The sequence below is a fragment of the Dreissena polymorpha genome, chromosome 15 (genome assembly GCF_020536995.1).
Source record: "Dreissena polymorpha isolate Duluth1 chromosome 15, UMN_Dpol_1.0, whole genome shotgun sequence".
In the NCBI taxonomy this organism is placed as follows: Eukaryota; Metazoa; Mollusca; class Bivalvia; order Myida; family Dreissenidae; genus Dreissena; species Dreissena polymorpha.
Genome location: NC_068369.1, coordinates 42,769,337 through 42,789,030, shown reverse-complemented (window position 1 = coordinate 42,789,030; position 19,694 = coordinate 42,769,337). Strand labels below are relative to the sequence as shown.

Here is a 19,694-nt window from a genome sequence, read left to right as displayed (position 1 = left end):
TGACTGCTGGCAGGAATAGGAGGGGTCAGCGGGGCCATGAGGCCGTTATCCACTGGCAGTGGCAGAAATCCTTCATGCCCATGGTGCCTCTGCCTATGCCCCAGTACAGTCTGTATGACATCATATTCAATGGTAGGGACACTCCTAGGCTATTATTTATTGTATTTCAGAATAGTTAGTTAGATCTGACCGAACAATCAAAGCAAAACTTTTTCAGGATGCTTCACTGTAGCTCATTCTGCAACAATCTCTCTTCAGTCATCAGGCATCACATTAGGTGATAGTTTACTGTAGTAGTTTTGATCTTTTCAGATGAATATTGCAGGCTGTTTGTTTCAGGGAGACACTAGTTGAGTTCCCCTTCTGAAGCTAAAAGAAAGGCAACAAAACAAATTATTCTCCATATGCCTATTCTCACAGTTAAATGATAACAATGCCGATATTCATGCGTCACTGCTGTTTCTATTTATAGATGTGTCGTCTGGCACAGCACAGGTGCCCCCCCTCACGCCAGGAACCACTCAGAAGATGTCACAGGCCCTCCTCGAGTCCTTCAAGAGTTTTGAGAAGGACCAACACAGGCTCGGAATTCCGAGAGGTAAGCGAGAAATTCAAATTTTAATTTTCTTGAATAAAAGAGATGCGCAATTCACATGTTAACTTTTGCTTGGAAAAAAAATAGTCAGAAAATTCTCAATTTAGCTTAAGGCTTTTCCCAGAGTCTTACTGAAATGTTTTTCATCACTTTAAACACAGCACCAAGTTTGCTGGTCAGTTCCCAGCTTGTGTACATTTGTCTCACACAATGTGTGAAGGGGTCCAGTAATTGGTTTCATAAGTAACATGTGTGACTCTAGCCCGATGTTAACCTTCTTGTTAATGTTTGCTGCCCTTGATAATGGCAGCTTATTATAAACTGGACATGAGAGCATCCCACAGTAGATATGAGAGGAGAGCCCTACAATTATAGACCTGTCATCAAGTGTATTTAAAGTTGCAAATTTCTCATATCAGGCGAATCTTCCCTAACATTTTATAGCTCGTTTCTTGAATATAGAATTATGTAGAATTTATGCAAATCATGCCATTTTAAATGTGATACAAGTTTACAGTTACTTGGTACTAAAAAGTGGACATCATAAAATTTATGCGGACATTTCATATTGGTAGGTTTAAATTTCAACTGGCTTTTGGGTCTTTGGCAGTAATGATCCACTCGGGACCAGAATTAATTTGTTAACATGCTTTTTGTGCTGTTATGATCTGGCTTTCGAATTGCATTCAACAATTTTGATTGGTTCGGTGGTCATTAAAAATAAAATTAAAAAGGAATTCTCTTGATTGGAAATAGAGAAGACTTTGTAAAGAGGTATTATAGCATTTGGAGTCTTTGTTAAAATGCTATATAGTGGTTATAGATTCCCTTTGAGAGTGTTGGCTACATTGTTACACCATTGATGCTCCGCCATGATTCCACACTGATGGTCGTGATTAATTTGTGTTCACCTGATACCTCCAATTAAGGCGTGATTGGTTTGAAGGAAAATAGCTACCACTGATTATGAAATAATGACGGGATAATAATATTTTACGAAGATTAAATAGAAATCTTGTGGTTTGGCTCAATTGCGCAGTGTATTATAACCTGGTTTGTAAAGTTGAAGTTTTCCACAAGGAATTCGAGAATATTGACAAAAACTCCTCTGTGAATCATTAATCCTGATAAATGAGCATTGTGGAATCCATGGAGAATAGCATTTTAATATTAATATTAATGCTTGCTTGAATTGGATAAATAGGCTTTGTTGGGTTTTTTTTTATGATAATTTTTTTGCCACAAATATGCTACCATATTATCCAAATGATGTCATGATGAAGTGCTCACGGATATATTTTCAACTTGTGTCACTTCGTTATTATTATGTAATTAAGTGGAACCCATATTGGATGATTTAGATAAATATAGTGTGACACTTTGTGCTTTTTTACGCATTAATTGTTTGAAAGTATGAAAATAAATTGATTTTATTATTTTGTAAATTTATTTCAACAGGTGAATAATATATTATGTGCAGATTTATTTGTAAATTTTGCAAAGTAGATATAAAAATCATTGATAAATTGTAAAACAGTTAACAGAACACATTGGATCTTTTATTCAGAACAATAAAGGATTTCAAACTTTAGACATTACAATACACCTTCTTTAAAGAAGTCAAGTTTCATGTAAGAATAAAATACAAGAAACTGGATAATATGAAAAAATAATTATGCCTCGTTTTGGGAAAACAGGGTTAAACACATATGTGTTCCACTTTTATGAATTTTTAAAAAGGAAGTCTCTTTTTGCAAAAAACCATTTAAGGTGGAAAGTGTCATCCCTGATTAGCATGGGCAGACTGCTTAGGCTTATCTAGGATGAACCTTTACGCAAATAAATATATCCATGTTTTCTCAGAGTGATGCTGCATTTATTTTTCCTTGCTCCTCACACTGCTCATCTTCTCTCTGTCTCACACAGACCCGATGCATTGGGACGAGACACAGGTCTCCCAGTGGCTTCACTGGGCCATACAGGAGTTCACTCTGGAAGGAGTCAACGTCGGGAACTTTGCGATGCGCGGACGCGAACTCTGCAAGATGGAGAAGGAAAAGTTTCTGAAACTCGCCCCCCCATTTATGGGCGACATACTTTGGGAGCACCTCGACATATTGCAGAAAGGTGAGAGGCTGATGCTATTGGCATCAATGTTTTTGTTGCATTGGTTGTTTTTGAATTGTTGATGTTTTGGCAACTGTGTCTAGATCAGAGGCGACGTTACTAAGTGTTTTGGAGTTTTGTTTAAGAACTTGTTGTATGTTATCTATAGATGTTTGTTTAAAATAACAAAATGATTTTAATTTTAGTAGGGTAATGGACAAAACCAAAATTGTAGATTTTTTAGTACTATATTTTAATTATAATAAATATAAATATTATTGTATATTTGTTCTAAATTTATGCTATAATCAATTGTATAAATTAATTATCCAGAAAACTAATATTGATAACATCATGGTTCTGGCATAATCTGCTACATTATGTTGCGTCATCAATGATATTGCAATTATTACTAATGTCCTACTAATGTCGACACGTGTAATCAGTTCTAGTTAAGAAAGTCACTTGTATGTTTGTTATTCTTAGACACAGTTTCATGTATGGTGTTTGTTGACACAGTCTCATGTATGTCTGTTGTTTATTGACACAGTTTCATGTATGTCTGTTGTTTGTTGACACAGTTTCATGTACGTCTCTTGTTTGTTAACACAGTCTCATGTATGTCTGTTGTTTGCTGTTGTTTGTAGACATGCTGCAAGAGCGAAGTTCTCTGTGTAATGTCCCACCCACATATAGCGAGCCTGTTTGCATGCCGGAGTTTAGTTGTCACGATGACCCACACGTATTTAACCAAGGTATTTAGTCAGGATCTTGCTTGTACATGAAAGTAATTCATTTTGTACTTAGGTTCTGATTCTAGCTATTTCTAAGTTACTAATAATACTTATCAAACACCTTTCAATTGAAATCAATTCAAGTTAAAGATGAAAAAAATAAATAAAATGAAGTACTCTGAATTTAAATATTAATATTTACTGCTATTTCATTTGTTTTAAATTCAAGAAATACAAATTATTGACTGCTTGTGTCCTTAACAATTTTTTTTGTAAACATTGTAAGAATTATTGTTAGACAATTGGGAATTATTCCATGAAATATACATTGAATGCATAATAGTTGTATCTATGTAGTTATTTATCGGTTGATTTACGTTCCATTTGTATGCCTGCTTGCTCATGCATAGTTGCATGTTTTCATATACCTTACAAATAATTTCTGCCTTCAGTATAAGATTTAGATAGTGTAATAATAAGTGTTTTTTATCCTATAGGTTACACAAGTTCCCCGGAGCAGCTCTCTCCGCCTGTACAAAACACTCCACAGGTCCCTTTCTTAGACAACAAATGTGAGTAACGGAAGTGCTTGCGTTTTCTTTCCTTTATTGGATGTTAAAAAGACTTAACTTTATTTTTTTTCGGACTTGGCAGATCAGTGAAGATGTTAAAAAACCAGAAAGTTTAACAATTCTATAAATTATGACTCGAAATGCTGACAGCACAGATTTGTGTATATGGTTGTTCTTATTCCATGATACATGTACACTTTTCCCAAAAAAAACATACGATTGTTCCAGATTAATTTTTATGCCCATGGCCATATTTTTGCATAATTATAAAAGCATAAATTATTCAGATTTCTGAAATACGACATGTTTTTAAGAAACTTATGTTAATTTGTAATCATGTATATGTATATGAATTTCCGTTCTTTTAAGAAACGAAATATAATCTCCTGACTGTAAAAAAAGCGTAACATCTTAAATCAGATAAGATTATTCCATTTCCTCTGGTAGACTGAGGTTACTTAAATTATAAAACATAGTTGCTGCTAAGATGACATACTGATGGGGTTTGAAGGACTTAAAATGTTAACATATGAAATTTGACAGATCATGCATTTCTGTCCTCCTTTTTTCGGGCGAATCTTTTTGTGTGTGTTGACTTTGTTCTTCTTGGGTCAGAAACTGACTGTATTTTAAGACGTCATATATTTTTTATTCCCCCCGGATCGAATGATCGGGGGTATATTGTTTTTGGCCTGTCTGTCATTCTGTCCCAAACCTTTAACCTTGGTCATAACTTTTGCAATATTGAAGATAGCAACTTGATACTTGGCATGCATGTGTATCTTATGGAGCTGCACATTTTGAGTGGTGAAAGGTCAAGGTCATCTTTCAAGATCAAAGGTTAAATATATGGCTTCAAAGCAGCGCAATAGGGGGCATTGTGTTTCTGACAAACACATCTCTTGTTTATTCTTATATTGCTATCAATCTTTTTGGTCAACTTGGTTTTCTCTTAGGTCAAAAACTGAATGTTTTTGAGGACATTATAAGATGAAATAGAATAAAGTTAAACAAAATGCTGAAATTACGAGGGTTCATGCGGACTTCACAACAGCAAAAATAAAACAAATCACAAGAGCAAATGCAAAAATAGTGATTTTAAATAAATAAAGCAAATAGAAACAACTTAATAATTAAATGTTCCTAGAATTTTTATCTGAATAAAGAACACAAAAAACAACAAATGTTTTTAAATTTATAATAATTATTTAAACAAAAACAACTTTATTTGTAAATAACTAATATTAAAAATATAAAAATAAATAAAAAAAAAGACTAACAAAAGATAACAACTGCATGTAGTAACGAATAAGAACATTCTTTTTCAAGCTAATAATAAATAAAAAACTTAATAATTCACTTGATGACAAATGTGAAAAACAAAAAATAATTTTTAATTAATCCATTTACCTAGCGTCTAGAAAAAAGGCCTTGGCAAACAGCGAAGACCCAGATGAGAAGCTGCATGATGCGGCGTCTCATCAGGGTCTGCGCTGTTTGCTTAAAGGAATTTTTGTAAGAAATATTTTAAATATAGAAATAAATATTCTAGACATCCCTAATTTTGGAGATAAATTGATCCAATTTAGAAGGATGGGAGAGTGCACTAGGCATAAATGGGTTAATTTAGAAAGTTTGTAGCTAAAAATGTTGTGTTGTTGTCTGCAGGTCAGTTCCAGATGTCTGACTCCCTACAGGCCCTCAACGACCTGTCCCCAACGTACGAGGAAAAGTACCACAGTCTGGAGGACGTACAACAGGGCGGCTATGGAGACCAGAGTCCCACTGACTTCTACTCCATGCTTCCTGAGCAGAAGTACCGGCCACAACCGATGAAGAACATGTGCAGAGGTATGTACCGTCTCCAAGTTTAAATATTAACATACATCATGCCTTGTTAAGAAACTTTGTTAGTTAATACTTTACAGTGATGATTAAGTGGTGATTTAGTGAGAATGATGACATGGTTTTGGAGGTGTAAGCAATCAGATCACGGGTTCGATTCCCAGATTTTCTTGATTTCTCACAAATACACACCAAGAACAGGTTCTAACCAGGAAATGGGCTCAAGATTGCCTCAATAAGCCTTTCATTTTTGATGCAATCAAGGTGAAAAGATTTAAACTAAAATGAAAAATCATGTTGTTTATTCAGAAAAATCAAAGTTATAATAAGAGGATAGCTATTTATTTTTTGTGCAATAACGCATTATATGATCACTGGAAATAGAGACAACAGATCACTTGTGCAAACACAAAGATCATCTCTCTTTTCCTGTTTTTCCTTTGTAAATAAATGAATCTAAAAAATTGAATTAATTTTTCATTATTAAAATGTGTCTTTTTTCACATCACATGACATCGTATCACCAGATGTATAATTGCTGTCCATGTTCACAGGTCAGCAGTACATGCCACCAGACGCACACCCCAACCCTCTCATGGACGGCTACTTTGACCCCCAGCCCCAGTACCCGCCCCAGATGGTGCCCAGCGTGAAGGCTGAGCTGCCCTGGTCACAGGGGGACTATCCAGGTTGCCATGGTGACATGACCCCTGGTTGGTCCCTACCCACTGATCTCAGAACCCCAGGGATGCCCCGCCTGCCCTACCACCCCCTGCAGGGTCTAGGGGACATGGGACTGCAGGGCGAGGGGAAGCCCATGATTCAGGCTGCAGCTCTGGCAGGCTATTCGGGTATGTCTAATGTCTCATTAGTATTTCTTTAAAACTTAATGGTCTTTTTTTCTAGTTTTATCTTGTCCTCATAAAAATGTGACCTTGCATTCATGATGCATGGATACATTTTTGTTTTCTTGTGTGAAGACTTGGTGGTTGCTGAGATTAACCCATTTATGCCTAGCGTCTAGAAAAAAGGCCTTGGCAAACAGCGTAGACCCAGATGAGTCACCGCATAATGCGGCATCTCATCAGAGTCTGCGCTTTTTGCTTAAAGGAATTTCTGTAAGAAATATTCTAAATATAGAAATAAATATACTAGACATCCCTAATTTAGGAAATAAAATGATCCAATTTAGAAGGATGGGAGAGTCCACTAGGCATTAATGGGTTAATATGACCGTTTGTCTCATGCCTTGCTATGTCTCTGTTGCAGGCAGCGGACCCATTCAGTTATGGCAGTTCCTGCTCGAACAGCTCACAGACAAGACGTGCCAACACTTCATCAGCTGGACAGGGGACGGCTGGGAATTCAAGCTCTCAGACCCAGATGAGGTGGCACGGCGCTGGGGCATCAGAAAAAACAAACCCAAAATGAACTATGAGAAACTGAGCCGCGGTCTAAGGTACTATTATGATAAAAATATAATTCACAAGACGGCCGGGAAGCGGTATGTGTACAGATTTGTTTGTGATCTCCAGAGCCTGCTAGGTTACACGCCCGAGGAATTGTGGGAGGCGTGTGATATCAAGCCCCAGAAGGACAAGGAAGACGAGTGATCGGGGTCATCAAGACGCTTGATTGGCGGGGCCGGTGTTTCTATAAATAGACGGTTTATTGAAGAGGTGGTGTTTGATCATGCACGTAATCTTGAGAATGCTTATGAGCAGACAGCATGTCGTGTTTGGGCATGTTTCTTGAGCATGTGTGCTGATCGATGAGTCTTGCAAGCTTCTCAGTAACACTGATGGCAAATCTGATGAGAATCAGTAGACGCTGTTTAGAGCAAAGAGACATCTGTGAAGAACTTAGAGATCATACGTTCTTTGCGCAAACGAAAGGCTCTATGGCGAAAACACATGTACAGTTTTAGCTACAAACGTAGCAAGAAAAAAATATAAATGTGATACTCTGATTGTATTATATGAACAATATATACTATTTTTGTACTATTTTTTTTAGCTCACCTGAGCATAGCATGCTAATGTTAGATTTTGTGATGGCTTTTTGTCAGTGTATGACGTTCATCCGTTGTGTTTCGTCAACATTTAACTTGTGAACACTATAGAGGCAACGTTCAGTACTCATTCATTAAATTTAGTCTGAACATTTATCCCAATGATATTTCAACTGAGTTTGAAATCGGGTTGTGATGCAAAAAACTAGGTACTTGGTCAAAATAAAAAAATGAAAAGCTTGTTAACAATGTAGAAGTCATTTTTTTTTACCAATCCTCATGAAACTAGTTAAGAACATTTTTTGTAATGATATCTTTGTCCAGTTCCAAAATGGTTTTGGTCCGTTCAAAAACATGGCTTACAACAGTTTTGCTCTTTTATTTCTCAGGTGAGCAACCAAGGGCTTTTGTCCCACTTAATTGTAAATCTTGTTTGATACGAAAGCGGACTTGAGTGAAGGTTGACTGCTGTACAATTTTCAGAAGTTGTATACGTATGGAATCACATACGGTATGTTGATTGTTGTTAGCCTACTGAATCTTGGTAGTCAAATATCATGACAAAAAGATATGTTGTTCTGGTTATATGTCCTCTCAATTGTTTTGAAATCTTTTGTGTGAAACCTTGAATATAGTCCTAATTTGGTATTTTGCCTATTTCGGTATGTTTGTCAATGCCAAAGGAAATGAAACAGGATGCACTGTTCATTTCAAATTCATCAGGAAATACCACATAACAATGACGGACAGCTAATGGTGGTATAAACAGCCTGGCATCTTGTAGTGCCAGTACAGTTTGTTTTATGAAGGGAATGATTGGTTTCAGTAAGTGTGGAATATAAAATGTTTTCCAAAAAAAAAATATGTGTGCCTTTTGAATGCGCATTTCATGTTGCCCGTTTTTATAAAGTTATGCCATTATGGATGAAAAATCTGTATTGTTTCCCTTTGGATTTAATGTGAATGTGCCTTTGTGTTCAATAAGTGCTCTTAGAGTTAATACTCTGACTGGAAATGTGTTCATCAAATGTTTGTTGTTTTTTTGTTTGATTTTTCATTTCATATGTGTACATTATAATGTTTACATTTTTATTTACTGGGACTTAATTGGATTATGCCAGATCAAGGAATAAATATTTTAGTGCTTTGTTAGAGGTTAATTAAAATGTCTGTAATTTATTGTGTTTGTGAAAAGGCTTGTATATTATGTAAATAGAAATTTAATTATTGCAAAAACTTAAATGCTCTTTTACCATCACACTTACATTAGACATTAAAAATATTTTAATAAAGCAACTTGAGTATTTATTTTATTTATATGATTTATTGGAACTTGCCTATGATAAGTGGAAACTGTACAAGTTTGGAATGTATTGAATTTACTTAAAGATAGTTACACGTTTCCTACACATAGGAATAGTTGAACCTACCTTCAACTAAGAATAGGTACACCTTTCCTAAAACTATTTTTACAGGGAGTTCGCATTCGAGAAAAAGTGAAATAAATGTAACGCCTTTATTTTGTTACTTTTTATTCATTTTATAAATAAAAACTAAAGCCATTGTTGTGAATGTGCCTTTCATAATCATGAGTGAGCTATGCACAGACTAATATGTCTCGCAACTTATTACCGGTGATATTTGATGGCTTAATATAGAAAATTGTGCATGTCACTCAGTTTCAGAGGTAAAAAGAACAAAACAAATATAGTATGTGAATGGTGGTGGTGTAAATCTTACCGGGTATAATTGTGTGAACAATGTTTTTTTTCAACCCTTTTTCATGTTAAGACGTCATTACCAGAAAATGTAACAAAAATTGTTTCGTTCATTGAAATGATGACAGATCACATGCCATATTAGACCAAAGTATTTTATTGTAAACAATGCATTTTTTTTCTCAGTCTTTTCCATTAGGGCCTTATTAGTCATTTCCATTAGAGCCTAATTAGATGTATTTATAGCAATTTCAGGGAATTTTAAGTCTTTGTCTTTACAATCAACAGGAGAAACTATAAGTTTAGCATTTTGAAAAAACATTAAATAATGACAAAGTAATAATCTCAGCTTACTCAGCATGTTTTCACCTGATGTTGCATGGTTTGAGGTCATTCAGAAATAACAAATGTTAGGTTTAACCTCTATGGGCTAAACACATGTTGATTTTTCTGTTATTTGGATTTGTTAAATTTTCTGTCAGTTTGATATTGAATATCTGTTCACTGAATTTAGATCACTGGAAGTCAACTTGTGTAGATTTTTCAATGGCTTAAAAGAAGCAATTTGTTGATCCAGCGTTAAGTAAGATTATTACAATAAATGACAGAACTCCTAGAGAAAGTGCCCAAACCAAAGATCAAAAACATTTAACACAATTTTTATATTTTCAACTCATTTTTATAATATTTTTTCTGTTCTCTGTTCTTTTCTTTATAAAATCTTCCATCAACCATTTATATATGCAATCTCATATAACCATGTGTTCGTTTATTTGATACAATCTTTATAATTTTGAGTTTTGTTGATATATTTTTATTATTTTTTGTTATATGTAAACAGAAGAAAAAGTCACTCATAATGTGTGTTCATTTCATGCATCTATACAGAGCATTGTTATTTGACCTATTTGTTTGTTTTCAAGTTAAATGTTAATATGTGTTCCAATATGTGTTCATTTATATGTGTTTTTAACAACATTTTTACATACATTTGTGTTTATTTTTTCCGTACTGAAAATGGTAACAAAAATCTAGTCGGATCGTTTTAGGTACTAGCAAATGTTTTATTACCTTTTTTCATTAATATAAAAGAATAATTGAAAAATAATCAGTCTTTTTTAAGATCCTTTTTTCCAATAAAAAACGAAAATACTATATTTAAAGCAAACAAGTATATTTAAATTGCTTTATAAGACATTATTGATTATTGAGTACATTTTGTATGGAGAAGATTATTATAGTATATTTTATTGATAAAATGTTCGCTGTATCAAAAGACAAAGTATATAGATAATAATCAAATATATTCAGCTTAGACAGAAACTTTAGATTGTAAAAAGTATATCTTTGAATTCTAATTCAGCAGAATTCTATTTTGAAAATGTATGTGTATGCTTTTAAATGTTACATTTTTAAACATACCCACAAAAAAAGTTTCTGACCTAATATTCCTGTTAGTGTTAATTGATGACTGATTTGACATTTTGTTCTCCTTGTTTTGACAAATTATTTTAATTTTGGGAAATGTATGACTTTAATTGTTTGAAAGTTGTGCAGTTTTTCACACAAGTGTCACATGTTTAATTACATGTATTAAAATTCGCTTCACATGGTACACCACGTATCTTGTATTATATCCTAAAGTATCACTATTGAGCCATGATCTTGGAAAACAGGGCTAAATGCATGTGCTTCAAGAGTCGTCCCAGATTAGCCTGTGAAGTATGCACAGACAAATCAGGGATGACACTTTTTGCCTAGAATGGATATTTTGCTAAAAACATACTTCATTTAAACAAAAATATCATGGAAGCAGAAAGTTTCGTCCCTGGTCCCTGATAAGCCTGTGCTTACTCTTAAGGCTAATCTGGGACTACATTTAACACACATTAAGCCATCTGGGACTACACATAACACACATTAAGCCTCGTCCTGGGACTACATTTAACACACATTAAGCCATCTGGGACTACATATAACACACATTAAGCCATCTGGGACTACATTTAACACACATTAAGCCATCTGGGACTACATTTAACACACATTAAGCCATCTGGGACTACATTTAACACACATTAAGCCATATGGGACTACATTTAACACACATTAAGCCATCTGGGACTACATATAACACACATTAAGCCATATGGGACTACATTTAACACACATTAAGCCATCTGGGACTACATTTAACACACATTAAGCCTCCTGGGACTACATTTAACACACATTAAGCCATCTGGGACTACATTTAACACACATTAAGCCATCTGGGACTACATTTAACACACATTAAGCCATCTGGGACTACATATAACACACATTAAGCCATCTGGGACTACATTTAACACACATTAAGCCTCGTTTTCCCAAACAGGTTCTCATTTGTTTTTATCATTTGTTTGGATTTGCACTTGGATTCATAGTCAAGCATTTTTTATCATCTTGATTCAGTATTGTTTATTGTTCTACACAAAACATCGTTGTTTATTTGCCCCATGGATGTATATGACTGACAACTGAAAGCTAACATTTTTTCAATGTTTATAAATCAGTATTTTGTTTTTCTGATGTTACTCACACAGTTGATTTCTACTATATAAGATTTAGACTATAGAAATATATGTGACAGAAATATGTCAAATAAAATATATAAAACTCTGAGAAACTTGTTGTTTGTTAGCTTTGGTTTTCTTTTACTTGTCCGTCCATTTGTATGTACATATGCACCAAAAATATCAGGCAATTTACAAATTACGCTGCCAATTATCATCATATAGAGACCGCATTTCTGTTCATAACATGTGTCCCCAATCCCACCGTTCTCAATCGACATTGTGTTGAAGATCTAGCTAGATTCACTGCTTCCTAGATGTTAAATAATGTAACAGATCTAGATTCACTGCTTCCTCAAAGTGAAATTGTGTTATAGATCCAGATTCACTGCTTCCTCTATGTGAAGTTGTATTTAAGATCTAAATTCACTGCTTCCTAGATGTGAAAAAAGTGTTATAGATCTAGTTTCACGGCTCCCTCAACGTGAACTTGTGTTGAAGATTTAGGTTCATTGCTTGCTAGATGTGAACATGTGGAAAAGTGCTTGTTGCAATGTTTGCTCAATGTTGAAACGCGTAAAAGAGCTTGATTCACAAAACACGAGTTATTTGCCGCGAGTAATTAGAATAAGTATACTCATAAACCACCCTGGATGTGATAGTATTATGCATTTAACAGAACGTTTCGTATTTAAAATTAAGTGACCATGCTTAAAGGGACCTTTTCACAGATATATATATATATATATATATATATATATATATATATATATATATATATATATATATATATATATATATATATATATCTTTACGTACTAGGCTCAATTTCGTATGAGGGTCACATGCGTCCAAAAGAAGGCATTCAAGCTAAAGCTTCTTAAAAAATGTGTATCACTCCTAGAGGTCACACTGTTGTCCCAATCTTTATAAAATGAATGGTCATGTTAACAATATCTAGGCTGAGCTCCGGGTCACGTACCTTCCAAAAAGTAGGTCACTTGGTCAATTCTTTGAAAAAGCTTGTGTATCACTCTAAAAGCCACAGTTTTTACTTTATCACGATGAAACTTGCTTGGTCAGAATGTTTATCTTAACGTTATCTAAGCCAAGTTAAAATCTGGGTCATAAGCATCTAAAAACTAGGTCACTACATGGAATCTTATAATGACCGTGTTACCACTCTAGAGACAACATTTTTGCGAGTGGGTATGGTGTCCGCCTAGAGATCGGGAGGTCACGGGTGCGAGCCCCACTGTGGCAGCGCTCTTTAGGTCTTCCCCGAAGACACCAACTACTGGTGCAAAGCCCAGGAAACGGACTCTAGGGCATTTCAATAAGCCTTAAGCGTTCGATCCAATTAGCTAAAATAAATAAATAAATAGATTGAAACGTGTAACAAGGCAGATTTCGTAGGCATTTCGTGAACCTTGCCATTTGATGCATGCATTGCTCTATATAATAACCCATACCAAACGGAGGGTCATGCACACTTACAATCGTACACAATACATTAGTAATTCTTTGTATGACATGTACAAAAACACGTTAGAACTGCTTTGTACTATTAGTAACGACCAATCAGTCAAACAAATGCCGAAAAAAGTAAACCAATTTGAATAGAAGCGCCGTTCTGCTTGTCCTAGTTTTGTTATCCAAAGCTTTGAAGAAAAAAGGTTTTCACCAGTCTCCTACGCAAATTTTCAAACAGTTTTCAATCAGCGGTAGGAAGAAAACAAAGAAAATGTTCGTTAAATAAGTTCAGCGAAAGACTTAACAGTTGGAAGGTCACTATGTAACAACGCGTAAGAAGGATTCATGTAGATGTTGATCGTCTACGAAGAATACATACCGAAACATGGAAACTTAAAATCATTCACTATTATATGCAGTTTTCGACAAAAAAAAATAATAAAAAAGCTGATCCGATCTGTACCAATTGCAAATAGTTTATGACAAAAGGACGCTGTTTTGTTGCCATCGTTACTTTGGTGAAGTACAAAAAGATTTCGAGACACTTTTATTTTTTGAGCTGATGAGCAATAATAAGTGGTTGTATAACAGTAACATTTTGTACATGTATACTAGTGACGGAGGGTTTGTCCAAAATAATCAGAATTTGCGCTACAATGTAAGGAATAATCCGTAGCTGCGAAAAAGAACGCGATATTAGATCCACAAAGTCAACCATGAATATTATATTTCATATGCTAATAAAACCCACAGACCAAGTCAACATTAGCATAAATGTGTCAGGTTTCTTTTTGGCAACACTAGAAGTGGAATTAATATGCAACCGATTCCGAAACCCGACTATACACAAGACATTTGGCCGCTATGCATGTTTAATTAATTCGGCACGTAGGTAGGGAAGACATATACTTCACCGGAACTATGCTCCAAAAGAATTATGGAAAGCGTCTGTTTTTCAACATGTAAGTGTCTCAAAATGACTTTGACCTACTTATGAAGATTTGAAGATTATAAGTGTGTTCAACCCTTAAACAATTATAAAATAAAATAAAAACGCAATAACCGGTACGCCATTAACCATTGAATGAACTTGAGGTATACATGTTTTGACACATTTCACATTTCTTCATACAGTACTCGTTGAAATTGAAATGACGTTTAACTTGTATGACCTTCATTTTAAACTAGTATTTTGACATTCGTATTGGCTGTTTCTCGTAAACATACCCAATTCTTATTGTGTTACGTTTCGGAATTGTATGAAAACATTAAGGCCGACTTAAAAAGTAAACAATCTTTATACAACCAGACCATGACTATTTTTTTTTATCGATTTCATCAGATTTATTTGGTCCATATACGTATTTCTCCAACATATTCTTGCTGTGTATATGCATGCATGTGTTTTATATGCACGTGTTCTATTGTTAAAAGACACGCCGAAATACAGTTTAAGAATATTATATAAATGCATTCATTTAGTTTTAAAATCTATGAATATGCCTTTTATCCATAAAAACAACACATTTGAACGTCTTATGGGAAAAAAACACAAGTTGTTCTCTGTTTGTTCATGTATGTTACAAACTATTTTAACATGTATGTACATTGTTTGGTTATTGATATACTTTTAACAATAACTTATTGACTATATCGATAATGTAAAATAGTAGAATTTTGAATAAATTGAAACCAATTGATTCAGCTAATTCAACCGTTTTACGATTGTTCTCCCAAAACAATAAATGCATGCACATTCGAGTTAGAATCAACATGTATTGGTTTCTTTTTTTCGCATGCAGAAAAATCCAATTTAAACCTCATATAAAAATGATATTTTGTACATGCGGTATACATGACTTAACGTGTTTGACTAAATATGTTAATAGGTGTACGTCTCAAGCATAACAAACACAATCTGATCGGATCACCGCCTGTTGCACATGCTAGGCATAAACAAAAACAACAGTAAAATTGCAATTAATGTCATTGATGTTGTTGTCGATGTTGTTGTTGTTGTTGTTGTTGATGATGATGATGATGATGATGATGATGATGATGATGACGATGATGATGATGATGATGATGATGATGATGATGATGATGATGATGATAATGATGATGATGATGACGACGACGACGACGAATGATGATGATGATTGAACTTGGAATAGCCAATCAAAATCCACTGCTCAAGAAGAACGTCAATTTCAAGATGACTGGTTGACACTTTCAATACAGTCGATTATATGGATGTTTATATATTCACACACTCATGATATGAGCATGTTAAAACGATATCAAATAGCCCCCATACATAAAAACACATCGCGAATAACAGTTTTCTTTGCGTCGTCCGTCATCAAACTTGCCTTGTGAACACTCAAGAGGCGATATTTATTGACCAATCTTCGTGAAACATTCTCAGAACATTACCATTTATTTATAATATCGATATCGATAAACAAAACCAGGACAAATACGATAAAATCGTTTGACTACTATAGAAGTCACATTTGTTGCAGAATCTTATAAAATATGTTCAAAAAGTATTTTCTAGCTTTTAATGCTGGCGTGCCCTAGTTTGAAAATGGTTTCGGCCCGATGAAAAGCATCGCTGCAAAGGGGCTGGGCATATGTCCTTATATGACTTTTGTAAAACCGTATAAACACTAAAATTGACATGTCATAATGAAAACTGTTTTGATCATTGGTCTTATGATTTCTTTTCCGATGTCATAAATGGTTACGGTTTGTTGGAGAACGTAGCTTCCATGGACGTTGGAATACGGTTTTCCTTATATGGTTATGGTTATCTTCATTCACAAAACTTAGTCAGAAAGGTGGTTCAATGATTTCTGTTAGCCTTGTCAAAAAATGTCTGGTTCGATGAAAAATATTTTTAAAAAACTGCCAGGGGGAGGGGATGGGGGGGGGATTTTTCCCAAAATGGCTTTTTGACACATTTTTTAAGAAGTCAAATTGTTTGAATTTTCTTCATTAAACCTTTACAGAACATTTGTTCCAACTAAGTTGAAAACATGGCTGCCATGGGTTGTGGCAGTAGTGAAACCGTGCGATTACTTTCTGTTATTTCATATTTTTTTGTCAATAACATCAAAGTACAATTGAATTAACATATGTCAAAATAATCCAATCATCCATGGGACTTGATGGTCATTAACCCATTCATGCCTAGCGTCCTGAAAAAGGGACATTGCAAACAGCGTAGACCCAGATGAGACGCCGCATAATGCGGCGTCTCATCTGGGTCTGCGCTGTTTGCTTAAATGAATTTCTTTATGAAATATTCTAAATATAGACATAAATATACTTGACACCCCTAATTTTGGAAATAAATTGATCCTATTTAGAAGGATAGGAGAGTCCACTGGGCATAAATGGGTTAAAGGAGTCTAAGTGTAGGGTCAGGTTGGAGGTGGGGCGTTATGACACTGCTGTCTGGGGGTATGTTGTGCTTCTATTATTTTAAACAATTATGGAAGTTCACGGTTGTAACCTTGTTGATTTATGTTTATGAAATTCGTCACTGTCGTTATACTAAAAATGGAAGCAAATGCTTTTGATATACCGGTAAACTAGTATGCATTAACGATAAGTTTGCAACAATTTGCTTAGAGCTCGGGTAATCACGTGAAGTTTACAGTAAAATTCCCAGGAAAACTTCAGGGCTATTATTTCAAAACAAAATAACCTTCACAATTTTTTTTGATGAGCTTCTCTGTCTTAAAAAACAAACAATGCGCCTGTACTGTTTGCAATCTGAGGTAACAACTTCTACGATTGTCACATATAAAGGGGCCTTTTCACAGATTTTGGCATTTTTTAACTTATTCATTAAATGCTTTATATTGATAATTGTAAACATTGGATCGTAAAAGCTCCAGTAAAAAATCAAGAATAAAATTAAAAAAGGAAAAGGACATTGCTCGGAGCAGGTTTCGAACTAGTGACCCCTGGAGTCCTGCCAGAGTCCTGAAGTAAAAACGCTTTAGCCTACTGAGCTATTCCGCCGAGTACACGTTCCTGACGTATTTTATACCTTATATAAGCAATCTTCGTAGTTTCACAAAATTTAACGACAAAAACAGAACTCTCCAAATTATTCAATCGTTTCGCGTTGCAACGCTTTATAATTTTTAGGTTTTAAAATCGTCAAAAGATGCATATAATGGCTATATTAGAGCATGGTTAATGTTCAGTATTACTGTTTCCTCACAAATATCATAACTAAAACGAAAACTTACGAATGTGAAACAACTTTTTCGGCGTAAGCTGAATAAGCCAGCTTTTCACCCTGACTTGACCTTTGTAAGTGTCCAATAATACTCAAATAAAATTTCCCGCGGCTAGGTACGAATGAATACACTTCATTTATTCCATTGGCTGATTTGAGTATAACACCAGAACATTGGAAACATATCCGCGTCTTTGTAACACTGTTTTACTGCATGAAACAATTTTATCTCTAATGAAAAGGCCCAATAGATAGAACAGTTTTACAATCAATTTTCGACATAAATACAGTTTGTGCGTTCACCTTTTATTTTCAGAGAATTACCAGCGCAAAAGCGTTTAACTAAAGGCTATGTTGTCATATTTAGTACTTACTTGCATTGCATTTCAACCCGCGAGGTTTCGGGTCAATACGCGGTCATTTTGTGAAAGTCAGTGTTTATATACAGTTCATCACCGGAGTTCGCAAAAGGGGTTGCGATCATTGTGTCTTACTGACAATAACGTAGTGACTGTAATGCATTGCATTCCAATCCGCAAGGTATCAAGGTCAGTTTGCGGTCAGTTGCAGAAATCTTTATATAAACGCCGTCTCGTAAACTTTGTGCACTTGAGGTCTGTTTTGATCAGAAAGATACAAAATAAAGATATTCGGCGATATTATTGTGGTATGTCAATCATCGATTTTTAATATGGTTTCAAAATTTGCATGATAAGGACCAATTTTGATAAAATTAATTAGAAATATTTATCCATTTAGACCAGTTTATTAAGCATGACCACAATAATTCGCTATACTATAATTATGCAATTAAATAAGATTCGAGTATTGCCGGCTGACCTATATGCACTCGTTTATTTTCATGTTTCTTGTGTTTTTCTATTCTGTAAATATAGATATCTGAGTAATAATATCACATAAAGCAAAATAAGCCACGAAATCTGGCGCAACACCCCGTAATTGATTTGCTTATGATGTAGCTAACAACTGCGCAGAAAAAAGGCATCCGCTACTTTTTATCTCATAGAGATAACTTTTGATCGTTCATAAACATCGACCACAATCAACGCCGTATATCTTTTTTAAAGATATTTCTTGTTTTCAATTTTGTCAACTTACCAAAGCGTGAAAAGATCCCTTTAAGGGAGTTCTGTTTTTGTCGTTAAATTTTTTTATTTAAATTTACATTTATCAATATAAAGCATTTAATGAATAAGTTAAAAAAATGCCAAAATCTGTGAAAAGGCCCCTTTAAAGGAAATGCATCAAGATTTAAATTTTAGATACAAGTCACGAAAGCTGCACACAACTAGAGCTTTGTCACAGACGTGACGAATACCCCCACATGCTCCAATGACACAGACTATTTTGGATGTTGTCTTCACATAAAACAGCGGAAACCATGCTGAATGTTTGAAACGAACCCGGTGACCTAGTTTTTGACCCGGCATGACCCATATTCGAACATGACATAGACATCATCTAGATACAACATCTGACCAAGTTTGGTTAAGATCGGATGAAAACAACTTGAATAAGCAAATGGGTAAGCGTGGGGAAAGGTGGAAGAGAGGCGACCTAGAAACACATTCTGCCGAAACCTGGATGCAGATATCAAGCAAATGGGTAAGCGTGGGGCCAGATGGAAGAAAGGCGGTCTAGAAATACTTTCTGCCGAGACCTGGATGCAGATACCAAGCAAATGGGAAAGCGTAGGGACAGGTGAAAGAGAGGCGGCCTAGAAACACCTTCTGCCGAGACCTGGATGCAGATACCAAGCAAATGGGTAAGCGTTGGGAAAGGTGGAAGAGAGGCGGCCTAGAA

At 34.9% G+C, this 19,694-nt stretch overlaps 1 protein-coding gene across 1 annotated transcript; it reads left to right on the top strand.

Annotated features, from left to right (window-relative positions):
- Nucleotides 1-472: 472 nt before the first annotated feature.
- On the top strand, nucleotides 473-12,252 carry LOC127860334 (protein C-ets-1-like; the record flags this gene model as incomplete). The annotated part of the gene is given in 7 exon segments (XM_052398342.1): nucleotides 473-598; nucleotides 2,522-2,722; nucleotides 3,349-3,456; nucleotides 3,933-4,007; nucleotides 5,676-5,858; nucleotides 6,407-6,703; nucleotides 7,122-12,252. Coding segments are annotated over 7 exon segments (1,334 nt in total), but the record flags the coding sequence as incomplete, so codon positions are not given.
- Between the last annotated feature and the right edge of the window lie 7,442 nt (nucleotides 12,253-19,694).